This window comes from Leucopleurus acutus (assembly GCF_964270905.1).
Source record: "Leucopleurus acutus genome assembly, chromosome: 2".
NCBI classification, from domain to species: domain Eukaryota; kingdom Metazoa; phylum Chordata; class Mammalia; order Artiodactyla; family Delphinidae; genus Leucopleurus; species Leucopleurus acutus.
In genome coordinates, this window is record NC_139143.1 from 2,485,603 (window position 1) to 2,502,509 (window position 16,907).

Below are 16,907 nucleotides of genomic sequence, written 5' to 3' on the forward strand. Positions count from 1 at the left end.
GTGTGAGATGAAATAAAGTGCGCAGAGATCTAAAAATAGCTACAAATACCAAACAATTCTAACCGGTGTCTGAGTGAGGAGCGTAGCACTGTGTCACGTGTCCCGGTGGTCTGCCTTGTGCTCTCTAGGTAGTTGTCACGAGGTCGTCGCAGAAGCAAAGTCTAATCGTGACTGTTTTCCTTGAAGGCTGCTGAAGGAAAGTCTGAGCGGAAATTCCAAAACGTCGATGATCGCCACGGTCAGCCCGGCGGCCAGCAGCGTGGAGGAGACCCTGAGCACGCTGAGATACGCCACCCAGGCCCGGATGATAGTCAACGCCGCCAGGGTCAACGAGGACGTGAGCGCCAAGTTGATCAGAGGTCAGCAGTTCCCTACAGACTTAAAGATTATCTTGCAAGAGTTTAGTCTCAAATATTCATTTCAGTGATGAAAATATGCAGTTTAAGGAAGTTAAAGATTTTTCTCTCGTATCTGTGTAATAGCTGCTAGCCATCGTTCCACACTGATGAGGAAGGCGGATGGAAGGACGGTGGGAAGGAGAGTAACGGGGAAAGTCAGCAAAAGCTGGGAAATGGGGTGGGTGAAGGGGAAGGAGCCAGCGTAGGAAACCCTCTATGGACTGAGTCGTGCGCCTGTGCAGCACAGGGACGATAATGTCCTTTACTTTTCCTCCTGTAGCCTTTCCGCCGTTGTCTGTCTCTCACCTCTGCTTCCTCTTGGTTCATTGACCCAAAGGCTGCTTGGTCCTGGGTTTCCAGCACGGGCCTCCCTTCGCCAGCGCCGAGTGTCCTTCTCTTGCTCACCTGCTCGGGGATCTTGCAGAAGGCGAATAGTTCCCTCAGAGGTGTGGGCCAGAGGAGGATGGATTTGCCGTCTCGTGCTCCATCTTTTCCTGTTTGGATCCCCTCGCGTTTACAAATGGGACCATTTTCATTAAAAATAATTATTCTGAATTCCAGCTTGGCAAATCTGTCATCTTTATCTAACATGTCTTTATGAGTATGGTTTGCCTGGGGCAGTCCTGGTTCATGGCTGTCATCCCAGTGTGATGAATGGTGCCCCCGGTCCTTCCCAGGCGTGTCCCTCTTTGGACGATACATTACGTGGCCATACTGCTTATGAGGGAGGGAAATTCGTTAAGAGGGGAGCAGTTTTTCAGGTAAAGGTTAGGTAGAGATTTGTAGGTAAAGTAAAATTTCTGCAAGTATTCTGTTTTACTTAGTATTTAAAACGTCAAATAAAATAGAAGATTGGAGGGTTATGTCTAGTGTGGGAATTACTATATATCAAATGTTATTGATCATGCATCTTTCTACAAATATTTAGACTTGAAAGCAGAAATTGAAAAGTTAAAAGCTGCTCAAAGAAACAGTCAGAACATTGACCCTGAGCGATATAGGCTCTGTCGGCAAGAAATAACATCCTTGAGAATGAAGCTGTATCAGCAGGAGAGAGACATGGCAGAAATGCAAAGGTGGGCTCTGGTCACTGCCTTCGATGCTGTGGGTGTTGCCTGGAATCGCTGGACTGGCTTGGGGCAAGGGTCGGGAGAGGGGGCGGGGGTGGAGGTGGGGATGGGAGGCTGAGGAGGTACCAGAGTCTGCCTTTATCCCTGCCTTCCCTGTGAACAGAGCAGCTTATCCCCAGACCATTACGTTTTAAGTATTCCCAAGTGGTTTCCTCATCTCAGAATCTCTTGATCAGTCTTATAAACCTGGATATTTTTAACTCTTTTAAACTCTCGTTTGTCTTTGGTAAGAATGTGGAAAGAAAAACTTGAACAAGCTGAAAACAGGAAACTTCAAGTAACAAAGGAGTTACAGGTATCATTTCAACTCTCTAAACTGATTTGAAAATTTGCAAAGAAATATGACAGTAAATATACAGATGTACTTTCTCAAATTCCAGGCCAAGGAATTTGTTTTATCCTGTGGGAAGTGGGAAATCATTGAAAGTGTTTGACCAGGGAATCGACATTTTGAGAATTAGTTCAGAATTACTTTGGTGTAGGGCGTAAGCAGGACTGAAGCCAAGAGGGACTGTTGGCAGGGTGGGCAGAAGGCTGCCTCAGTGGTTCAGGCAGGAGGTGCTACGGGTCTGAACCAAGGTGATGGCAGTGGAGACGCGGCGGCAGGACCTGACCTGCTGTAGACGTCGGTGGGTGAGATCAGGCACATCTGGTGATGCTGGGTTGAACCGTGAGTGGGCTGAGGATGGTGCCAGGACAGAGGGTCAGCGTCTTCCTGGGAGTCTAAGAAGTATGGTGGTCACGCTTACGGGGAAGTCGTGAGGAGAGGGTCTAAGAGACCGTTAATTAACTGAGTCCCACATACCGCGACTTAAATGTTTAATGTTTTAGGTGGATCTAACAGTTTCATGCTTGTGATTAAAGTTAATTTTTTTTCTGACTTCTACTAGAAAGCAGGAATTACATTTCAAATGGACAACCATTTGCCAAACCTGGTCAATCTCAATGAAGACCCTCAGCTGTCGGAGATACTGTTATATATGATAAAAGAGGGAACAACTACAGTCGGAAAGTATAAACCAAACTCGAACCGTGACATCCAGTTGTCGGGGGTGCTGATCGCCGACGAGCACTGGTGCGTTCCTGCCAAGTACTTTTCCAGATCTTGATGACTGTGGCTTCCTTCACATGAGGCATTCGCTCACACTGATTCTTTGGTATAAGTCTTCAAATGCATCTTTTAGCCAGGAAAATCAGGCAGTCTGAGTGTTTTGTAAGGATGGCAGGTCAGTTACTCTCAATATGAGATACAAGGTAGTATCGCTCTATCAGAAGTTATCCCTCAGCCAATAGATCTAAACTTCTATCCATCATCTATGGCAGGATTTTTGATCGGGCTGACAAATTTTAAAATTTGTTCACATGAATTGAACAAATTTCAAAGTTCATTCATATGAATTGAATGATACTGTGTTGTTAGGGTGACAGTATGCGTAAACTGTTGCAGCTCCGCAGTGTGTTTTCATGAGTTGTCCATGTTGGTGCTCTCTCACTTTTCCGCTGTAAAGTACCCTGTTGTGTGAGTCTACCTGTCTACTTGGTTGGTGGGCGCTTGGGTGGTGTCTCATGTTTTGCTCCCCCAGTACTGCTGTGGGCGCTCTTGGATGCGTCTCCTGGTACAGACGGGCAGAGCTTCTGTGGGGCGAGTTTCATACCCTGAGTTAGGACCCTCAGGGCAGCCGCTGGGAACCCGGGCGGCCAGGCCCTCCTGTCCGCCCCTCTGCGCTGTGTGAGTCTCTGATGATCTTCCTGTTACCCTCCCTATACGGTGATCATTGTGAAGTGTGGGAAAATCGCTCCTAAGTGGTGTGTCTAGCAGCAGAGATGCCAGGCTGCAGCATATGTGCGTAGCCACCTTTATGAGGTAATTTCGGATTGTTTTCCAGAATGGCTGGCACTCCTGCCGCCCTTGGCGCTGAGGTCCCTGTGGCCCCGCATCCTTGCCGACCCTTAGCTGTCAGGTGGATGTGAGATGGCGTCTCGTGGGGGATGCGTGTTGCATTCCCTTGACTAATCCTGTTCACCTGTTCTTGGACCATTTTTGTTTGCTCTTCTGTAACCTGCCTGTTCATGGCTTTTGTCCATTTTTCGATTGTGTTGGGTTTTTTCCATAATTTTTAGGAGTTTTTTAATATATTCTGGTGGCCCAGCTTTTGTGAGTTTCATGTGTTGTAAATGTGTTTTCTCCAGCGTGTGGCTCATCGTTTCACTCTCTCATGGTGCCTTTGGATGGATCAGAGTTCTTAGTTCGTGTAGTACATAAGTCAGTCTTTTCCTTTACGGTTGTCAGTGTTTGCGTCTTGTTTAAGAAATCATTTCTACACTGAGGTCATAGAGACAGTCACCTAAATTATCTTCTAAATGTTTTGAAGTTTTGCCTTCACATTTAAGTCCTTAAGTCGTATGGAATTTTTTGTTTGGTGTAAAGTAGGGATCTAAATTCATTTATTTTCCACGTGAATAACCAACTCTATCAGTACCATATATTAAATAACATATGACTTTTTTTGTGATCTGCAGTGTTCATACAAAAAATTTCCAAAAATACAGAGTGTATTTTCTCACCAATATTGCACGGCCTTAGGTCCTCGAGCCCACGTTGTCTTTGTACCCGGCGTGGCACGGCTTCTTGATCCTCAGATCCTTTTGCTCTTCCTTTAATTAACCATTTTCTATAACAAATAAACCCAGAATTATTTATGCTTGTAGCAAAGATACAGAACATGCCCCCAAAGAGTTGAGAGTCCAGGGGGACCAGGAAGTCCCCCACTCGCCTGGCACTTGGTGTTTCCCCTTTTAGTACACGGATAGGTGTTTGTCTCACTCTCTGGACCGTGAACTTCACGAGAGCAGGTTTCGTGTCTGTCTTCACTGATGACATACCTGGCACGTGGGGCTCAGTGGACAAAGGAGCGCCAGTACCCATCAGTTTATATTAACATTAGGTGGGTCTTAGCTACTTAGTGCTTAAAAGTAAAGAAAGAGAAGGAAAGTTCACCTCTAGCTTTGAGCCCTAAAGAGAAGCTGCTTAGAGGGCTCTGGCCTTGACGAGTGATGGAGATAAGGGAGAGGATGTCTTATGTCGACGGAGCGATTCAGGTAAAGGAGAGAAGCTGATGTTAAGGCAAATCCAGGTGGGGTTCTTATGGAAAAGAGTGGTGGATCAGGGGGTTGGTGGTTGAAGCTGGATGGGGGTGGGAGGGGGCAGAATGCTAAGGCCAAGGGCTTTTGATGGCAGAGCAGATAGAACTGGGAGAGAGGAGGCGTCAGAACAAGCAGACCTTGTTTAAACCTTTATGGGGTTAGGACACTAGGCTGGCGGGAGGGTGGGCTGTTCTTCCCAAGTCCTCTCCTCTAGGTGCTCAAGTTCAACTGTCATTCTTTAACTGGAGATCTCGGAGCCTTGTCTGGAGCTGGAGGGTTTGTTTGGGGCTCAGCTTTTGCTACAGTTTTCTCTTTCTTTCTGTCCAGTTAATCCAAAGATAATTGGATTTTGGAGTTTCTTTCCTATTTTCTGTATAAAAAGACTCAAACTGATATATAGCATTTATAGTTGATTTTCAACAGTATCATCTTATCGTCAGAGTTCAGTTAATTAGACATCCAAGGAGTGTGCTTTTATCTCCATGCTTTTCCTTCCTCTGTATTACCCCTCTTTTCATGGGAGGAAAATGTTGTTTGTTCCATTATTAAAACTCATAAATGAAACCAGAAAGTTAGAAAAGTAAAACATAAAAATACTTAAAACTCTTCCATTCATAAAGAAACCACTGTCAGTATTTTAGTGTATTTTCCTTTAATGTTTGTGTATTTTTTTTTTTTTTTCCATTTCTGGGGAAGAGGGGTTGGTATTTTTTTTAAGTAGTTTTAATCAAAATACATACGATGAAAATTTTTCCCACCACTGGTGGATAGAATTGCTAGAGAAGCCAGGCTTTTTCACCAAACCTTCAAAATCTAATTGAAGGAAAATAAGAGAGTTCTAAGTCATTATGGTCACAAATTGATATGAACCTTGACACTAAGGGAATAACTCAAGGAGGATTATCTGTATTGCCTTTTTCTTACTTGTTAGTCTGTCCTGTAGTTGTAACAATGTGCATCCTGTCTTCACAGCACCATCAACAATTTCGATGGGACCGTGAGTATCATCCCAGCTGGGGAAGCAAAGACATATGTAAATGGAAGACTTATTTTGGAACCCATGGTATTACATCATGTAAGTTGGCTGCTGCTAAGATGTGAGAAATTGTTTGACTTTGGGCAAGTGATCTAGTTTTTCTGAGCCCGGTTCTGTCCTCTGTAAGATCAGTAGTGAACGGGATGAAGGACTTTCTGGTTCTAACGTTCTCTTATTTCACGAATTGCCTGCCTTTGTGCAGAGACCGCAGTTCTGTTATGGTGGGTGGACCAGCCCCCAAGGAGCTGTCCACCAGCAGCAGCATTATGTGTTCCGGGAAGAGCTGGGCTTTGGAATCAGGCCAGACAGGGTCGAAGCCCTGGCCCTGCCACTTGCCATATGACCTTTGAAAAGTTATTAAGCTCAGGGTGATTGCATGTCACCCACGTCAGGACACTTTTGAGAGCATTTCAATAATTATATTAGGAGAACAGGCATGAACTATTCTGTTGAAGGCAAAGCAAGACGTATGGCCACTTGGTATATATCCTGTCTTTCAGGAGGGATAAGGGAGGAGTAGGTGAAAGAATTCACGCCTAGTTCTTTTTTTTTTTTTTTTTTTTTACGCCTAGTTCTTAATACAGTGTCTGCAGACAGTGAGCTCAGCGTGCGCTGATCACTGTTACTGTTAAGCTCTGTGCTCTATTAGTTTCCTCATTCCTAAAATCGGGATAATAACATGCATAGTTGTGAGACATCAGTGAGACGACGTATGTGTAGAGTGTCAGATGCAGTTCTTGGCCTGTAGGAAGCATTTCATAAATGTTAGCTGCCGTGATTTTTATGTTTATCATTAGTGATACTAGACTATTGAATTGTTGAACATAAGGGTTTGTCCCACGGAATTTTTTGGTTCAGACTCACCTCAAGGAGTAAATTTCTTGTGTGCTTTAGGGTGACCGGGTGATTCTTGGTGGCGATCATTATTTTAGATTTAATCATCCAGTAGAAGTCCAGAAAGGGGAAAGACCGCCCAGTAGAGATACTCTTGTGAGTGAGGGTCCAAGAGACTTTGAATCTGCAAAAAATGACTTGCTCTTGGCACAGAGATTACAGTAAGTATTTTTGTTGGTATGAAACCGTAAGTATACGGGAGAGGGCTATGGAGGGCCTTAATCAGGTTGTCCTGACTGCACTCGTTAACTCTTGGGGTGCCGATTTCTAGCCATGTGATCTTTCCTCTTCTGTGTGCATTCACTCAACAAACAAACTTAGCTCCTACGCTGGAGGAATTTGTCTTCTTATGGGGCTGACGGACAGACAGACAGAGTGCCCTGACAGAGCCCTGCACCGTGTGGAGCTCCTGGGGTGACTCCTGCCCCGACCTGGGGTCAGCGAAGGTCTCGTGAGAAGATGTCCCCTGGGAGGGAGTCGGCCAGGGGAAGCCTGGGGAGTGGACCCTTATTTACTTTTCTTCTTTTGCCCCAGTTTTAGCTGAGGCAATATTGTAGGAGTTCTGATTTCAGCAGGAGCCCTGTAAAATAAATGGCAAGTAACACAGAAATAAAATGCTAAAGCATTTGGACTTTATCTTAAAGGTTATGGGGTCATAAGAGAATTTTAAGGAGACATGAGACAGACATGATGGGGATCACATTGCAGAAGGGTGGCTGTGGCCCAGGTCTGGAGGGTGGAGGGCGGTGGAGCCGGGTCCCGGGCTGCAGTGCAGTGGGGGCTGGGGGGTGAGACGGGCATCTCGAGGTCACGGGGAGAGAAGTATCCGCACAGAGGATGGAGGCGGGGGGTGGGAAGGATGACCGGGGTGGGCCACATGAACCCTGCTTTGTCACCTTGTCAAAAGTCTGAGCTTGCTTTGCCTTTTTTTTTTTTTAAGTTGTGGTACAACATACATAGCGTAAAATTCACCTTTTTAGCCATTTTTAAGTGTGCAGTTCAGTGGTGTTAAGTACATTCACAGTGTTGTGCAGCCTCAACCATATTCTGTCTCCAGAACTTTCTCATCACCCAACTGGGCCTCTGTACCTACTAAGCAATGGCTACCCCCTCCCCCCAGGCCCTGGTAGCCATTAGGTCCTCTTTCTTTTGACATTCTTATTCTTTTTTTTTTCTTTTTTGGCTGCCTTGGGTCTTCATTGCTGTGCGCAGGCTTTCTCTAGCCGCGGTGAGCGGGGAGCAGGGGCCACTCTTCGCTGCGGTGCGCGGGCTTCTCACTGTGGTGGCCTCTCCTGTTGCGGAGCACGGGCTCTAGGCGCACGGGCTTCAGTAGTTGTGGCTCGCAGGCTCAGTCGTTGTGGCTTGTGGTCTCCAGAGTGCAGGCTCAGCAGTTGTGGCGCACGGGCTTAGTGGCTCCGCGGCATTTGGGATCCTCCCGGACCAGGGCTCGAACCCGTGTCCCCTGCCTTGGCAGGCAGATTCCCAACCATTGCACCACCAGGGAAGCCCTGACATTCTTATTCTAATTCAGTAAAATTGGGTACGGAAATTTTACGCAGTACAGTTGTTAAGGCGCCGGGCTTTGTTGAGAAGAAGGAAGCTTTTAGTTTTCTGTAGTCACCAATCCTCCCCCCTACAGTGAGAGGTGATTTAATATGTTGACTTCTCAAAATGCCTAAGTGTCACCTGAAAACTGGGCTCACCTCTCGGTGGGTGCCAAGCCAAAAGACACAGCCAGGCCAAAGATCAGGAGAAGGGAGGATGCATTACTCGCATCAAGTAAGGAGAACATGGGAACTTTCCCAATGCCGTGCCTCCCCAACAGCAAGACTGGGGAGGTTTCAAGCTAAGGGTACATGCGTGTTCGTGAAGGGGCCCGAGCAGGGGAGAAGTCAGCATAGAATCAGGGCAGGGATCGACAGAGTCCAGGCTTCAGTTGACTGAAGTCACGGGGGTCACAGATGGTCAGCATCTCCATCCCTGAGGTTCCCGTTGACCTGGTGGCTGAGCTTCAGGCTAACCTTCACCATTGACTCAGAGCTGCGAGTCTTCACAACGGGTGTCTTATCTTTGCTGTTGTTGTTTCTCTTGCCTGATAACAGTCGTTCTTTTTTTCCCTCGAGATCATTGGTCTCTGAGGCTTGTTCAAGGGCAAGCGCTGTGTCCAGGCTCAGATCGCAAAACGGCTCAGGCCAAACATGGCTTCTCTTCTGTCAAGAAAGCCCCGCCTGGTTCTCTCTCTGGGGGACCCCCCACCCTGTCTGCTTACAAAGTTATTATAGATGATTGGAAAAATATGGTACAGTCTCTGCTTTATCAGCTCATGTATCATGCTTTTATAGGCATTTCAGTATATTCCTAATCTGTGACCTAAACATGAATTGAAAGATAATGATATGAAATAATTTTTGCCCTAACCATTGTTAGTTTAACATAAAATGCCCATATTTTGTGTTTACTACAATGTTAACTATAATATTTACTGCAGTGTTCACTGTAACATAATTATGTTATAAATATATATTGTATATTTTTATGTAAGTTAAAACATTTTTATATAGCTTAAGCATTAGAAAAACATTTGCTTAAATATCGAGCGTCTGCAATGGTAATTAAGTTAGAAATGAGCACATTTTCAACCTTTTATGTTTTGTTTGTGTAAACAGTTCTAGAGCTAATAAACATTTCAGAATGCTGCTGACAGAATGTCAGAAATGAAGTTTTGAGATTTGAACTTTTGTTTAATTTAACATCTTAATATGATTAAGAACTATTATAGCATATGAAGAATTCTTGACAGAGTACCCTGTCACTATTGAATATTTTGCTACTTGTAGACTTGAAGCAGAAATAAAGGAGGCGCAGTTGAAAGCAAAGGAAGAAATGATGCAGGGGATCCAGATCGTGAAAGAAATGGCTCAGCAAGAGCTTTCCTCTCAAAAAGCTGCGTACGAAAGCAAAATAAAAGTCCTGGAAGCGGAACTGGTAAGAGGCAGAACTGTTTCCTTTCTCTGCCGGTGCAGGGCCGCAGGGGAGCGTCAGAGGGGAGATCTAGGCTGCTGGGCTGGGGGAGGAGAAGCAGACAGGCTCTGTCCCCCAGCCCTCGGGCAGCCCTGCCTCCCAGAAGCCCATCTGGAGGGCAGCGCTCTGAAAGGTTTGACTAGTGATGGTTATTTTCGGTTGGGTTAGTCAACCTGGATGGGGTGGAGAAGCATTGGGGCACCTTTTCTATCTGTGAGTCAATTTCCTGTGCACTGATTTTTACAAAGGGACTTTTGTACCTATTTGGTATCATTTTTGAAGAATTGCTCTGTATCTTTGCCCTATTTATTTTTTATTATTGTATGTCAAAGAAAGAAGAATGTCAAAGAAAGAAGATACAGGAAATAAATAACCAAAAGGCTAATTACAAAATTGAGGAACTAGAAAAGGCAAAGCAGCGTTTTGAACAGGAAATATATGTCAACAAAAAGCGGTTAGAAATGGAGACTTTGGCTACGAAACAGGTAATTTCATTTTATAGCTAGTCTGAGCTATCTTGAGGAGAGGCTGGATTTTTCTTTTTTTTAAAGAGCTTATGGTCTCTTGATGGGCGATGGCCAAATCCAGGTCTGCAGGTGAGAAGGGGCTTCCTGCCTGAAAGCCTCTGTCCTCACGATGTGCTCACACAGATCTTTTCAAAGGGACAGAGCTGTTGTTTCCAGCGAGTTCCAGTCGAGTGTTCTCTTTCCCTGCGTGCACAGCGCCCCTGTGGTCAGTCATGCCGAACGATGTAAGGAGTGAGGTGATACTAGGGCGTGGTACATAGAAGGGGGGACGGCTCAGCTCCTGGACCGGTTACATCCCAGTGCCAGGGTGGAAAGAGCAGCGAGCAGGCCGTGTGCCCGCGTGAGTCCTCAGGGAACTACCTCAGCCTTGGGAGCTCAGGCGCTGACTTCCCTCATCTCTCTGAGCACAGAGGCATCTTTCAAGGGCAGCTCACGGTGGCTCTCCAGGTGCTGGACCAGCAGCCTCAGCATCGCCTGGTAGACGTGCAGATCTCGGTCCGACCAGAACTGCCGAATCACATCCTCTGGGGTGGGGCCGGAATCCCTTCTAACCAGCCCTGGAGGGGGGCCCTGAATCCCGAAGGGAGAGCCCCTGCTTTCGTCTCTGCTGCGACTTCTTACATCTTCAAGTTTTACTCTCAAATGGCAGTTTTCCTTCTTTCCTTCCTAAGTTTATGGTGGGGTTGGGGATAGAGGAAGATACTCGCAGTAACCCCAGAGAACCGGTACTATAAAATGGTGAGAATACATATATTAGCCGATTCTAGAGCACGGAGGGGCTAGTGAACCACCCTGGAGAGTTTTAAGAGAAAAACAGATGTGTTTAAATCTTGAAAACAATTATCATTAGTGGGCTGTTATAAGGCTTATTTGTATCAAGTGAGGTGTTTTGGTTTTTTTTTTTTTTGTGGTACGCGGGCCTCTCACTGTTGTGGCCTCTCCCGTTGCGGAGCACAGGCTCCGGATGCGCAGGCTCAGCGGCCATGGCTCACGGGCCCAGCCACTCCGGGGCATGTGGGATCTTCCCGGACCGGGGCACGAACCCGTGCCCCCTGCATCGGCAGGCGGACTCCCAACCACTGCGCCACCAGGGAAGCCCTCAAGTGAGGTTTTTAGGTGTATTTTTAATTTAACTTTTTAATTTAGTCAACAAATTCTTGAGTAGTTTTTTTCCTTTTTTTGTTTTTTTCTGAAGGTTTTTATGCTCCTATCAATGGGGAGAAAAAGATTAATCTATGTTATCAAAAATTCCTAATGATTTTGTTGTGGGGGAAAAATCATTTTATAAGGATACTTTATAAATCATTTTTTAAAAGCCTTTATGCTTAATAAAACACGCACTGTGAAATGAGAATTATGTAGTGCATTACCATTGTCAGTCTGGTTTTCTAATTTCTCTCTTTGCACGGTCTCGTGTACGGCTCCACGGGAATGAATATCAATTAGGCTTTAGAAGACCACAGGATCCGCCATGCAAGAATTCTGGAAGCTTTAGAAACCGAGAAACAAAGGATTGCTAAGGAAGTACAAACTCTACAGCAAAATCAGAGTAATAAGGATAAAACTTTCACAAGTGAGTATAGGACGATTTTAGCAGGTATTTTCTAAAGTTATGTATGTTATTTCATACAGTTAGTAAAATGTTAATTATCTTTGTATATTTAAAAATTTTTTTCTAGATGTTGCTGACTTCTCTGGATCTAGATAAATTTGTATGAATGATTATTTTTAGGCTATTCACTTTTTAGAATATTTAGTTATATAAGCAAATAGTAAACAGAATTCCAAGTATTATTTTAATGTGTAGTATGCTTCTTAAAATGTCTTACTCTAATCCTTAATTCTTATTTTATAAGAATTATTAATCTGAGTTGTGCTTAATCATTGCATACTTCGTTTTCTTTCTCACTTGAAAGTTGTTATTTTTTTGTACGTTTCTACATTCCTGTGTAGAGCACAGCATTTTTTTCAAATATTTATATATATATTTGGCCGTGCCGGGTGGCTTGTGCCACCTTAGTTCCCGACCAGGGATCAAACCCAGGCCCTGCAGTGAGAGCGCAGTGTCCTAACCACTGGACTGCCAGGGAATTCCCCAAACACAGGCTGTTTAATGTAAACTTTCTTTTTTTAATTATAGAAAGTTTCAAATAAACTATGAAAGCAGAGAGATTACTACAGTAAACTCTTCCACACTTATCATCCATCTTCAACAGTTACCCACACATGTTCAGTTTTGTTCCAGCCGTGCTCAATCCCCCTGCCCTCCTGGACTATTCTGAAGCAAATCCCAGACATCCTGTCACCTGATCTGTAAATACTTCACTGTGTATCTCCAAGTTAGATAAGAACTCTCTTTTCTCTCTTTCCCTGTCACTCTTTGAAGCATAACTCTGATATTATTATTACACCTAAAAATATTAATAATAATTTCTTACACATCAAATATCTAGTCCCTATTCAAATTTTGTGGACTATGTCATAATTTTTAAAATCCAGGAGCTTCCCTGGTGGCGCAGTGGTTGAGAGTCCGCCTGCCGATGCAGGGGACGCGGGTTCGTGCCCCGGTCCGGGAGGATCCCACATGCCGCGGAGCGGCTGGGCCCGTGAGCCGTGGCCGCTGAGCCTGCGCGTCCGGAGCCTGTGCTCCGCGATGGGAGAGGCCACAACAGTGAGAGGCCCGCGTACCACAAAAAAAAATAATAATAAAAAATAAATAAATAAATAAAATCCATTCGGTTTGTTTGAATCAGGATACAAATGTGGTCATCCACACCCTGTGTTTGCTAGATGTGCCTTTTTTTTTTTTTTTTTTTTTTTTTTCTTGTGGTACGTGGGCCTCTCACCGCTGCGGCCTCTCCCGTTGCGGAGCACAGGCTCCGGACGCGCAGGCTCAGCGGCCACGGCTCACGGGCCCAGCCGCTCCGCGGCATGTGGGATCTTCCCGGACCGGGGCACGAATCCGTGTCCCCTGCATCGGCAGGCGGCCTCTCAACCACTGTGCCACCAGGGAAGCCCTAGATGCGCCTTTTAAGTCTCTTTTAATCTGTCAGCTGGCTCTTCCTTCCTCTCTCTCTGTCCCCTTATAATTCATGTATTGAAGAAGCCAGGTTCTCTACCTGTAGAGTTTCGCAGATTCTGGGTTTGCTGACTGTATGTCCAGGCTGTTGCTTATGCCTCTACATACCCTGCAAAGAACCCGTCGTCCGGGTTCAGTGTTTTAGCAAGAATACTTAGTAGTTGTGCCGTATACTTTCCATAACTTCTGTTTTTAAATTACCTTGAAACTGTTAAATCTGTTGTGAGAGATAAGAACATTGTATTAATACATGTTTTTATTCCTCTTAGGTCCTAAAACAGTACCATGCAATGAATACTTGATTTTTTTTATCCACATGAACAATGAATTTCACTCTTCCAAAAAAATGTTTTTAATGGAATGCTGGTTATAAGTTTGAACAATATAGAAAATGTTTATGCTAAAATCTTAAATTTGAATTAGGAACGTGGAATTATGTACTGAAAGTGGTTTTATGTCCTAATATATCTCTGTTTCTGTCTTTATCTATCTATCTATCTATTTTTAAAATTTCAGGCAAAATTAAAAAAGGACTGTGGTTCTATTTAAGTTAAGGCTGTAGTATACTTTACCTAATACTTTACATAAGTTAGAAGTTAAGAAAAAAAGAAATTAGAAAAAAAATCTTTAAAAATATTAGAAGGAAAAGCAGCATCTTTGGCATTTCCTTGTTTACAAAACCCGTATCCTCTCTCTGTGAACTTCAGTTTTCTTCCATGCCTCCACAGGTGAAAGACCTCATTTTGTGTGAAGAATATTTTATCTCACCAGTGAGGCTTGAAGAAAAGTTACTGAGTTATCGCCTTCACCTTCTGTGATGTATCGTTAAAGCCATTCCTTTGAAGTCAGTTGTTTTTCAGGACGTGTTGCGCCTGGTGGCGTGTTAGTGCTCACATACGTGTTCTGAATCTTCTCCGTGTGCTCTCTGCTAGTTCAGCCCAGTTGGAGCTCCATGAAACTCTCCGTGATGATTCAGGAAGCCAATACCATCAGCAACAAGTTAAAAAAGAATTATGTTTTTGGCAGGTGAGTGATTATCTTATTTGTAAAGTAATTTGTTGTTTTAAACTAGTCACGCTTCATGCTTCATGTGATTTTTTTTCTGTTTTAGTTTCTCTAAGGACATGGTATCCTACATGCCTGTCCAGGAGCAAGTGGGTGTCATAATCCCCAGGGGCACTTCCAGATTCCCCTCTCAGAGCTCACTCTGGAGTGAAAAAGGCTTTCAGCAATGAACATACTTGTATATTTTATAAACAGAATAATTTTAGATGTTTTAGGAATTCACTAATTTTCTTTTGAGTTGAGAATTTATAAGTATTCCACATTTTAAAAGGAATATACAATATTAGAACTTTTAAGAAATTATTATATAAGAAGTTATTTTAATATAGTATATACTAGACATGATTATTAGTATAACAAAAGTACTTAACTATGGAGAGATTTAATCAGTGGTCTGAATTTTTATGGGAGTCATTCTAATTCGGAAAACTCTAGGTTATGTATGTTTTAGGAGAAGCATTTTTTTTCTTTGGTTTTTCTTTCAGACATGTTGTATCAGATAAAGGAAGTAGTTCTGACACTTGTATTCAGGTTCGTAACCTGCAACTAGGGGTCTCAACTGTCTGGAGTCTGGAAAAGTTTGAGTCTAAGCTTGCGGCAATGAAAGAACTTTACGAGGTTTGGAATATTATTAAAATCTCTATAACCTTTTTGAAATCAAAATATTATATGTAAAAACTTACAGGCTTCTGCCAGATTATAGCCTTAATGCTTGAACTGTGTAATGGAAAAATGAAAATAAACTAAATAGTAAACTCAATCTAGAGAAGAATAAACCTAAACCAAAGGAGAGTAGATGAAGGAAGCATTAAACATAAGAGGAATAATTGACAAATTAGAATTAATAAACTCAGGCTTCGGCTCTTTGAAAAGATGAACATGTGATTTTAGGAATGGACATAGCATTTAAATAAAGATCTCAAGCATTTTAAGATTATATTACATTTTTATGTAAATAAGTTTAATAAGTAAGCTAATAAGTTTAATAATTTTCTAGAAAGTTAAGATTTTTCTAGAAAAAGAGAAATTATGAAAGTTGATTTAATAGGTGACTAACCAAGCAATAAATTGAAAAGTTTGTCAATGAACTAGCCTGAAAAAAAAAAAAAAAAGATGCTGGGCTTCCCTGGTGGCGCAGTGGTTGAGGGTCCGTCTCCCGATGCAGGGGACGCGGGTTCGTGCCCCGGTCCGGGAGGATCCCATGTGCCGCGGAGCGGCTGGGCCCGTGAGCCATGGCCGCTGAGCCTGCGCGTCCAGAGCCTGTGCTCCGCAGTGGGAGAGGCCACAGCAGTGAGAGGCCTGCGTACTGCAAAAAAAAAAATTAAAAAAAAAAAAAAAAAGATGCTGATCCCAGTCAATTTCATAGGTAAGCACTTTTGAACCTCCAAAAAACAGACAAATCCTGTTAACATTTAAACTATTCTAGAAGGTAGCAAAGAATAGAAAGTGTCACAGTTACGATGCTAGAATAACTGATTACAATCAAAACAAACAAACCCCACAAAAACTGAAAAGATGATTCAAAAGAGAATTACAAACCAATCTTAATATGAACACAGCTATAAAAATCCTGAAAGAAATGTTAGTAAGTCAAACCCAAGGTTGTATTTAGAGAATACTTATACCATGATTAAGTAGGGTTAATTCCAGGAACGGAATGCAAGGTATATTCACAATAGAAAATACAGAAAGGCTGAAGGGAATCATACAAAAGCACTGACAGTTTACCTCTAAATGATGGGTTTGCAGGTGGTTAAAATTTTTTTCTTTGTGTTTATATGTATTAATAATTTCCAGATTTTCTACAATGAATGTGAATTGCTTGTGTAATTAAAAAAACAAAAAACTGTATTGAGGTCATTTGATAATTCTTGCCTTGACATATACATTAAAGTCTGATGGGTGGGTGAGTTACCTTACATTCCTACTTTCAACCGTTTGTTGCAATATTCTTTACTTATTTTTCCATTTAGTTATACTATTCTTGAATCAATCTCTATATTTATTTTGCTAGCACTTCAATTGGTATTGCTTTAAATATTTAAATTAAAATATAGATTATTATCATGATCAATATATTCAACCAGGAAGTGATTGAATCTTTTTTATTAGAAATAATTCATAATAATTTATTCCACAGTTAATATTGACCAGATATTGCTTTAAGCATTTTATAGTTATTGGTTAATGTATTCATTTCCAAAAATACTGATTCATTAAATTAATATTTTGTGTCAAAGCTAATTCAAATTTGTCTTTGTTTTTACCATCTTTACTGGAGTATAATTGCTTTACAATGGTGTGTTAGTTTCTGTTTTATAACAAAGTGAATCAGCTATACATATACATATATCCCCATATCTCTTCCCTCTTGTGTCTCCCTCCCTCCCACCCTCCCTATCCCACCCCTCTAGGTGGTCACAAAGCACCGAGCTGATCTCCCTGTGCTATGTGGCTGCTTCCCACTAGCTATCGATTTTACATTTGGTAGTGTATATATGTCCATGCCACTTTCTCACTTTGTCCCAGTTTACCCTTCTCCCTCCCCGTGTCCTCAAGTCCATTCCCTAGTAGGTCTGCGTCTTTATTCCCGTCCTGCCCCTCGGTTCTTCA

General features: G+C 43.0%; 1 protein-coding gene across 1 annotated transcript in view; it reads left to right on the forward strand.

Moving 5' to 3' along the window:
* The window catches only part of KIF14 (kinesin family member 14), a gene marked incomplete at both ends in the record, with an annotated part of 47,313 nt that overhangs the window by 13,593 nt on the left and 16,813 nt on the right, over nt 1–16,907 (forward strand). Inside the window, 11 exons of the mRNA XM_082865750.1 lie at nt 197–359; nt 1,327–1,474; nt 1,760–1,823; nt 2,419–2,603; nt 5,645–5,747; nt 6,603–6,763; nt 9,440–9,587; nt 9,956–10,108; nt 11,597–11,723; nt 14,162–14,255; nt 14,780–14,912. Coding sequence (XP_082721876.1) covers nt 197–359; nt 1,327–1,474; nt 1,760–1,823; nt 2,419–2,603; nt 5,645–5,747; nt 6,603–6,763; nt 9,440–9,587; nt 9,956–10,108; nt 11,597–11,723; nt 14,162–14,255; nt 14,780–14,912 — 1,479 coding nt within the window. The remainder of the gene's footprint in view (nt 1–196; nt 360–1,326; nt 1,475–1,759; nt 1,824–2,418; nt 2,604–5,644; nt 5,748–6,602; nt 6,764–9,439; nt 9,588–9,955; nt 10,109–11,596; nt 11,724–14,161; nt 14,256–14,779; nt 14,913–16,907) is intronic.